The sequence below is a fragment of the Anser cygnoides genome, chromosome 15 (assembly GCF_040182565.1).
Source record: "Anser cygnoides isolate HZ-2024a breed goose chromosome 15, Taihu_goose_T2T_genome, whole genome shotgun sequence".
Lineage (NCBI taxonomy): Eukaryota > Metazoa > Chordata > Aves > Anseriformes > Anatidae > Anser > Anser cygnoides.
The window spans coordinates 9,049,574-9,058,688 of record NC_089887.1 but is presented as its reverse complement, the minus strand read 5'-3'; the positions used below and the strand labels follow the sequence as shown (position 1 = coordinate 9,058,688).

Here is a 9,115-nt window from a genome sequence, read left to right as displayed (position 1 = left end):
GCCCCAGGGGCTTCCACCAGTGTTAATTACCCACAGGTAGCATTACAGCCTCACAGCCCTCCCCCTCTCCAGCAGGAGCTGGCCCTGCACTGCCAGGGCAGGACAGGAGCTGTGCTGATCTCAGTGCAGTATTTCAAGAGGACCCAGCCACGCATGGGACTGCCACATGACACAAACACAACTTCCTCCTCCAGTTCTTCAGATGCACGCATGGGATTTTTTGTATGGTCGCAAAGAACAAGTCTGAGAGAAGTTTCTTTTTAGTCTGTATTTGCCTATTCAACAGTTACAATACACCAAGAGTTCATTTTAAAACAGTCAACTTTTAAAATGCATTAACACAGGTTTTAGCTTTTCAAAGAAAAAAGTTCGGTTTTTAAAAAAGAAGGGAGGTCATAGAAAAGCACAAAACTCAGACAGGCTTATTTACAACAGACAAACTTAGGATATTCAGGGTGATTTTGTGTACAGACAACATTCATAAAAACCAAATGTGCTACATGGCTCCGTGACAACAGCAGTTTCAGAACAATCAGCTGTTGAGGTAACACACCTTACCTCATTATCTACAGTCTCAGTGCAATAAATTGAGGTTGACACTACAGCTACATAACTACAATTTATATATCCAGACCCCAATCTAGCAGACGATCCGGTCTATGCAGCCAAAAAAGCAGACAGATTCAGTCAGACAACTAGCTCACCTTCTGCCCCAGATGCGGGTACGCCTCCTCAGCTTTGGTCATTCTTTCCCAACTAGCTGTGCCCCTTCCACAAGGCTCAGTAGTAGCAAGCTTTCAAGAAGCATAAGCTTTCAGAGCTTTCACACTTGCCTTAACTACAAGACATTAACCAGTGAAGCTACAGGTTACAAGAACACTGTCGCACATTACAGCTGGGATGGGGCACTTACTGAAGGGGCCTCTCAATTTGCTGAAGAAACTAAAGCTCCGCAGGGCAAAGGCCAGGATCCTTCCTACAAGACAGCTGCAGAACCTTAACCTGGACAGCAAGAGAGACACAAACCCAGAGCAGCTGCTAGAGCAACATTTTCACTTCATCAGGGAGCCAGTAAAAAAAAAAGCTAGCCAGTGAGCAATACAACTTCTATTATCTTATGTATACATTAATTCTCAAAACTCTTTCCAAGGAAACCTTTTACAAGAGCAAACAGCAGTCAAGTCTTCATTCATTTTTCTTTTCCTTGTGCTTGAGAAGCTTGTTTATCTCCCTTTTTGCCATTCCAACATACTTTGTAATGATCCCATGCTGGTTTAGTCCAGGAAACAGCAGCAAGAAACTCACTGGAGAAACAAAACCAAAAATTATTTACTAACCCTTTAACAAGCTTCTGTCACCTTGCAATTCCTCACTTCCCTTAAGCCCCGCTAACTGCTGGAAAACAAAAATAAAACCCCAGGCCAAAAAAAATCCCCCCACAAATCAAATCTTAGTTCCACCAGCCTCATACCATTTTAGGAAGCTAACACACACAGTTTTGCTTTGCACACTACACACTTACCAATAAGATAGGTCAGAAAAAGGTTGTGAACTTGCTGTCCAATCCAGGCAACCACAGCAAGGGAACAAAGCATGGTCATGAAGTACTAAAAAAAGAAAAGGGAACAGTTACCACAGATTTCTCAGGAATTTTCCACCTTCCCTTCAGCATTCAGCAACATGTCAAAGTGTAAAACCTGCTAAAGTTCCCTGGGTCATCCCCATGCAATACTTACACGCAGCCTTGTTAGAATTGTGATTACACAGACTACATCTGTACATTCCCTTTTAGTTCCAGACCATCACTATTATAGTAAGGCAGCTCTTTTCTATCCAGATATCCCTCACACTTTACTATTCCCATTGGTAAAGCTTCTGCTTCACTCAGCGCCTGAAGCTTTATTCTGATCAGTGTACTTTGTAGCTCCTGGACTTACCCTGACACAGTATTAAGGTCCTGTTTTTCAGGCAGTTAGCGTGCACACACCTATTTTACTGTGCTCTTTACAGGCTGTTTCTAAAAACTGGCCTATCCAAAGAAACCCAATTTATCTTTATTTTAACTTCAAGGGTATGCTCCTAACTGAACAGTATTGCAAGTTTATCGACAGGTATCCTGCCACTCAGGGTTTGAATAGCATGTGTGACTGGCATTAAGCCACAGGCAGAATTGTTGGTTCTTGCTTCAGAATACGGGTTTATTCAGACATGTCCCTTGCTAAAGTACTTAGGACTGAACAAAGCAGAGATCACTTAAAACCAGCTCCCAGAACTCATTACCATTTTAGGCTTCTCTTCCTTTATTGTGAAGAGACGTTTCCACCAGCCAACAATTCGGCGACGAGACTTGACCAGGTTGCTGCAAATTTCATGAAATCTTTGCTGCTGTTCTGTAGTCCTTTTTTTTTTTTAAAAGGAAAGAAGACAGGAATAAGTTTTTTTTAAATGTCCCATACTATTTCCCAGTAGAAAAAAATTGTCCAATACTTATCCTGACATTTGCTTCACTTTGTTTTGTGCCCTATTTTTAACTGAGCATTATAATGTCTCAAATCAACTCCGAAAGAACAACCCCTATTCAAAACAGGAGAGCGCTGCTTTTAATTATTAAACACCAACGTGTGTTACTTTGGTACATTAGACAAGAACATTTATCCACTAGTCAAAGTATACTAAAAATTTTTAACACAAAATTTAGTTCAAATATGGTTCACCTCCAGCGTACTGTTTTTATATAAGCCTTGCCCTTCTTTGAATCCATTTCAATCACTTATGATCACATTCACAGTCTTAAGATCCCTGTACATCACTTCATCTTCATCATATTTACAGCTACTACTTTTTCCAAACGTAGAATACAATCCTCTTCATATTCTTAGCAGAACTAGAATCCTTAATGGACAGCAAAGAATGTACCCTGCCCCTTCAACAGGAACAATAAAGACATGTTGCAGTAGTTACATTTCAAAAAAATAATGCAGGACATTTTACACTAGTTCTCACTTCATATACTATAGAGATTGTCAATTGCAATGACTATATAGGAATCATTTGACACTTGCCAAGTGGAAGATATCCATTTTGCTAAGATTAATAATTTCTTTACACTCAAGCTATTTAAATTTGAGCTTTCCTCACCATTTATTAGAGCCAAAGATCCTAGGTGCAAGAGCAGGAACCAGATAATCAGCTAAACAGAGGAACATAACGAAACAGGAGACACCTGAAAGAACTGATGGATCCAAGTAGTAGATCATCCTGGAAAAAAAACAGCAATAATAAATACTCAACGTATTCATCCACCTTAACAGATTGGCTAGGGACTTCAAATAGCAAACCTACCCCCTTGCCCAGCCTCATTTTTTTTTCCAAATTTGCTTGACTTACTAATAAAAAGAGATTTAAGTACTTCAAATGCATTACAAGCAAATTCAGATGAAAAGATCAAAATACATTTTTCTGAACGCACTAGAACAAAATTCTAACATAAAAAACATAAAAAAGTTCTGGGCACCACAGTATAAAAAGGACATGAAACTGTTGGAGAGTGTCCAGAGGAGGGCTACAAAGATGGTGAAAGGCCTGGAGGGGAAGACGTACGAGGAACGGCTGAGGTCACTGGGCCTGTTCAGCCTGGAGAAGAGGAGGCTGAGGGGAGACTGAGGAGGCTGAGGGGAGACCTCATCACAGTCTACAACTTCCTCGTAAGGGGGTGTCGAGAGGCAGGAGACCTTTTCTCCATTAACACCAGTGACAGGACCCGCGGGAACGGGGTTAAGCTGAGGCAGGGGAAATTTAGGCTCGACATCAGGAGGGGGTTCTTCACAGAGAGGGTGGTTGCACACTGGAACAGGCTCCCCAGGGAAGTGGTCACTGCACCGAGCCTGTCTGAATTTAAGAAGAGATTGGACTGTGCACTTAGTCACATGGTCTGAACTTTTGGGTAGACCTGTGCGGTATCAAGAGTTGGACTTGATGATCCTTAAGGGTCCCTTCCAACTCAGGATATTCTATGATTCTATGATAAAATGCTACAATACAGCAAGCACAGTATGATGTTTACTACAAGTAAAAACTCATTATTGCTCTCCCAGAAGATGAGAAGTTGAGTTTGGGATAGGAATGAGTTAGGAAACATGTGAAACAACCAGCCAGGCTGAAAGCTCTCATCTTGTTGGTTCTTAAGTAAATCAGTGTCCAGATCCACTCCAGGCTGCCATTTACTGCCTCACCTGTGACAGCTAACCAAACCTGTTTCAGACAAGGAGTCATAAGCCTCCAAGGAGGACAGTACTGTGCTCTTATATGCAAAGTTTGCCACCACTTAAATGCGGCTGTACAGGTAGTGGCCAAGAACTAGCTTTTCTCATAAGCCTGTTAACATTCCATTGAGCCCTGTGTTACTTATTTGCACTTGCAGAACTTCTTGAACAGTAAAGAAATAAAGAGACAAACCACTGCAGGGCCAGCCTTTCTACGCATCTGGCACAGTGCTGCTGTGCTGTACGTCCATCTTCAGTACAGCACCAATTAAGAATTCAAAGCTGTTCTATTTCCTCCAAGTATTATTATTCAACACATGGTATTTCCTGCAGTCACATTACTTTTTAAAATTACAATTACTTTTTAAAATTACTCTTCAGTTTCATTTGACTTACATCCTCCTCACCTCTCAAGGGCCGTAAAATCTGTATTAGCCAGAAGACAGACTGTTCCTACCTCACCTCATTTGGTATTTGTTCATCCCCTCTTTTCCTTAGTCCAACAAAGCATGCAGCTGCAACTCTCCAGCTGGTACAGACACTTACCTGTACAAGGTAGGTAGGAGCCACCTTGACTACTACCCTGGCACACAAAGGCATGCACACAGGCCTCCAGCAAGCCCATTTTGTATCCCCAGTCAAAAAACAAGTAACATCCTCCCACTTTGACTCAATGCTGCATTCAGCCTGTCCTTCTTTCTTTCTCAAAGGAGAAAAGAGAATCTAGAAGGATCAAGTTGTGTGAAACCAGCTGAATTTGTCACTAAACACCAGAGAAAAGAAACAGAATAGCTAGTAAAGAAAGTTTGCCCTATGGAAGCAGGTTTTCCCTTATGACCATAATGACATTGCTGGTAGCTTAGGGAAGGCGGCCAGAAGATGACCAGATCTGACAAGCAGAATACAAACACACCAATGAACAGCATACAGCTGAGCATGCTAAAGAGATACAGCAACTACGCCTGCCAAACAGCTTTTGCAGAATGCAGTGTCCCCCCAGGTAGGATACAACTTATGTTACTTCCTGTTCCCAATACTTCTAGGTTCTTCTTTTCAAAGTTTACATGCATTCAGAAATAGAACCTGAAGAAGCTTCCTAGTAGATTTTTTAAGATGTCTTAGTAGTCTTCTCTTAGCAGTTTTGCTACTAGCCGTGAGAGTGCAGTGCTCGTGCTCTCTCCATGAGCTACTTACAGGAAAGAAAAGGAAACAACACTCATCAGTGCAAGAGGAAACCAGGCCCTCTCCCAGCGAAGAATCTTATCAGTCATCAAAATCACTTCTCCCCATCCTTGCAACTGCTCTTCCAAGCTAGCAGTTTCCGCAGCCTACACAAAAAGAGAAGAAAACGTTATTACTAATCAGAATCTGGTTAGCTCCCACACAGAGTAGCTGAAGAAAATGTCAGAGACCCCAGCCACAAATCCAAACAATTAAATTATTAGTAATGCACTAAGTTATGACACTATAGGAGTGAAGCAGTAGCGTATCTTATCAGACTAAATGATACCTCCTCACAGATTTTATCAAGGTATTCTCCTTGAATCTTCCCTCCATGGTACTCTCTTCCCCCAGTTTAGTGGAAAGTCAAATTTTAAAGCCTAGCTAAAACCTCTCAAATTTTCAGTGTCAACATCAGGAAAACATGTATTTTAAACAGCTCTCACATTGCAGTATTTTCAAAGATAACCCTAACACACTGAATCAGTTTTCTAGTTGTTGTCCAACACTAACTTTTTGCTATCTGGAAGATGGTTGAAAACACTCAGAAGTACAGTATGGAAAAGTTATCCAGCTGATCACATTTGGCATGCAAAGAGATAGTTTTCCTACCAGTCGCCCACAACAGTGACCAGACAAGCCTTTAAACTCCTGTTCCCATATTATTCCTCCATTCCTCCCCACGTACCTTTTGCAAAGAGGCCCTGTCTGCTCTGGCAGCAGCTTGCTAAGCAGTTCACCTCAGGTGTGCCACATTTAGCATGGCTTAATAGTTTGCCCTCAGGGGGACAATGGATCTCACAGATTACAAAATCCTTGTAAACATGAACAGAGCTGACTTCCCCCGCAGTAATGGGTTAAAAGTCTTCGAGACCAGCACATGTGCTGTGCAGAGATAGCAGAGCAGATTTAGCTCTCAACCGCATGATACTCTTATCTTAAATGAGAGGCCTGACACCACTAAATAAAGACAGCCGAGTGCAGCTACCACTGTAAGGCATAGTTTACTTTTGTCATACCATCAGAATTATTTGAAAACCACAGTTCAGGGCAAAAAAAAGAGCAGAAAACTATCTCACAGACTGCTGAATACCCTTCAGTCATTACATCTACTTCATGTTATAAACACAAAACCGCACATAAAAAAAGCTGCTTTTCTCCAGAAATCATTTGATGACAAGCTGTTTTGGTTTTATTACCTCCGGCTGCATGCATTTATTGCAACCAAGAGAAAACTTAATGGGAAGCACACTGGGATGTAAGAGCATTATTGATCACGGTCAGACTACCACAAGTTGTCTTCCCACTACGCCAAGCCAGCTTTTGCCAACACCGCTCCTGTCCTAAACACTCCTGATGGCCAGGATCTACAATGGGGTTGTTGTTTTCCTTTCCCCTCATTAAACAGAGTTTCTATAAACATGAACTTCTGTTGTGAACAGGGCATCCACTCCTCTAGAATATTTGCATCTAAAACATAGCCTTTTTCTGCAGAAATTCAAACTTCCCTTCCAGCTCTGAGCTGCTGAGGGTTTCCTTCACCCCTTCCCAGGTGAGGGACAACAGACACTGATGAATAATGCACTAGGAAGCTTCCCTTCTTCACCCGCTTTTGTTTTTTAACGCTCCTCCAGCACCCATCGCTTCCTATTACAGACACAAACGCATTTCTTTAAGCTTATCGGTATTTCAGCCCACCCCTACACGCTTCCCGCAGACCAACGGCCCGGCCGCTGCCCCCTCCCTCAGCCCCGGAGCTGACAGGACGGCCCAGGGAGCCCAAACAAAGCCGCGGACGTTAAACGCTACGCCTCGCGCACCGAGCAGGGCGGGATATCGCCACCAGCTCCCGCCCGGGCGCCCGGGCACCAGGGACACCAGCCCGGGAGCCCCGTGACGCCGCCGGGAGCCCCCCGCCCGCTCACCAGCTGGTAGGCGCTGTTGTTGTCGCCCTCCGCCATCTTGTGCCGCCCTCCTCACGCCGCCGCGCCCCCGCCCCCGCCGCCTTTTGTAGCCGCCGCAGCCCCCTCTCCGCGCCCTGACTGGCCGGCTCGAACGCCGCGCGGGCCAATCGCCGAGCTCCCGCCGCAACCCCGCCGCAGCCGGTTGGGCGGCGGGGTTTGAAGCGAGGCGGCCGCCCAATCAGCGCGCGGGGGGGGGGGGGTGCCTCCTCCCTTCTCTCCGTCGCAATGCGACGGCGGCGGCGGGCGGGGCCGGGCCCGGTGCGGGCGGGGGCTGAGGGGGCTCGGCGGGGGGCTCGGCAGCAGAGGGACTGTCAGCGCTCGAGGCGTGTTTTTAGTTTAAAACTTGCCCCCCCCAGGGCCTGAAATGTCGTTTTTAAGAGGCAAATAAGTGAAGGTTCGGTGTTTTCTAAAATTCACAGAGCCATTAGGGTTGGAAAAGCCCTCCGAGATCATGTGGTCCAACCATCCCCCTGCCACCAACGCCACCCACTGAACCACGTCCCTCAGCACCACGTCCAACCTCTCCTTGAACACCCCCAAGGACGGTGACTCCACCACCTCCCTGGGCAATCCGTCCCAATGCCTGACTGCTCTTTCTGAGCAGAAATGTCTCCTCATTTCCAACCTGAACCTCCCCTGGCACAACTTGAGGCCGTTCCCTCTGGTCCTATCACTAGTTACCTGCGGGAAGTGTAACGCATGGCACACATGGCTTGGGGATGGGTTTGGGGCTTAGGAACTGGAGGGCGCATTGCTGAAATAGCACACTGCCCGACCTGCGCCACCACGCTGCCCTTGGTGTAAAGCTGGCACAGGTATTTAACCAGCTCGCAGGGCAGCACAGCAGCTGTAAGGCAGCCCAGCGCCTGTGTGTGAGATTCCTGGATTACCACACAGGAAGGCTGCCCGGCTCCGACAACCGCAGCTGCCTGACCCAGCTGGTGTAATTGACACCTGTCCTGCAACTTGCTATTTTTTATTATTTTTTTTTAGAGGCCAGTGCAGCATGGGAACGGACGTAGGAGAAAGGCATTAGGATATAAATATTTTTTTTCTGACACAGCTTCCTAAATGTTTCAGTCACACACAACGCGAGCTTAATCATAGTCTCTGCAATGCAGTGCCAAAAGGAGAGCAAAAAAACCCCACATTTTTAATTATTTCCAGCACAAAAACTGCAGTGCTTTTACACTCTTTCTCCCCAGCTTCATATAGCGGAAAAAATGAAGGCCAGAGAGCAGGCTATTATCTCAGATGGTGCCAAGCATACTTTAATATGTGCCTGTACGGAATTGTTTGATCTGTTCCAAGGTTCTCTTTGGACTCACTCAAGATTGTGTATAAAGAACATATATATGATATTTTTGAACAACTTTCAAATTAATTTACATGTTATTAAAATTAAGAATATCTTAGTGTACTGTTTTGCACTAAGAAATGGTGGAATCCACTCTCAAAATCTGTAATTGCACCATAGCAAAGCTCAAACAAAAGCTAATTTCTTAAGGAAATGATGCCAACGGTGATTTTGAAGAAAGTATTTGAGGAAGCATGGTCTCAAGCAGAAAGCGAAGCCTTTACCATTCCTAGGAGCATTTGCAGCCTCCATAGCTACTTGATATAACAAGCCAGCTCCTGGTTTCATCCATCTGTATGATTCTCGCCGAA

The 9,115-nt window shown here is 44.7% G+C and overlaps 1 protein-coding gene across 1 annotated transcript; it reads right to left on the bottom strand.

Annotated features, from left to right (window-relative positions):
• Nucleotides 1-249: 249 nt before the first annotated feature.
• ARL6IP1 (ADP ribosylation factor like GTPase 6 interacting protein 1) lies at nt 250-7,552 on the bottom strand. Its single transcript, XM_013176960.3, has 6 exons — nt 7,409-7,552; nt 5,457-5,590; nt 3,139-3,258; nt 2,281-2,398; nt 1,523-1,607; nt 250-1,304 (listed from the first exon to the last, which is right to left on the bottom strand). Exons 1-6 carry the CDS (start codon nt 7,442-7,444, stop codon nt 1,186-1,188), a joined length of 612 nt encoding a protein of 203 aa, XP_013032414.3. The 5' UTR covers nt 7,445-7,552; the 3' UTR covers nt 250-1,185.
• Between the last annotated feature and the right edge of the window lie 1,563 nt (nt 7,553-9,115).

Excerpts from the sequence above, each read along its gene's own strand:
- ARL6IP1 (XM_013176960.3), bottom strand. The coding sequence starts at position 7,444 with ATGGCGGAGGGCGACAACAACAGCGCCTACCAGCTG. Across the intron at positions 3,259-5,456 it reads GTTGTTTCCTTTTCTTTCCT|GATGATCTACTACTTGGATC; the intron begins GTAAGTAGCTCA and ends TTTTTTTTCCAG. Across the intron at positions 1,305-1,522 it reads TTTTCTGACCTATCTTATTG|TGAGTTTCTTGCTGCTGTTT; the intron begins GTAAGTGTGTAG and ends TTGTTTCTCCAG.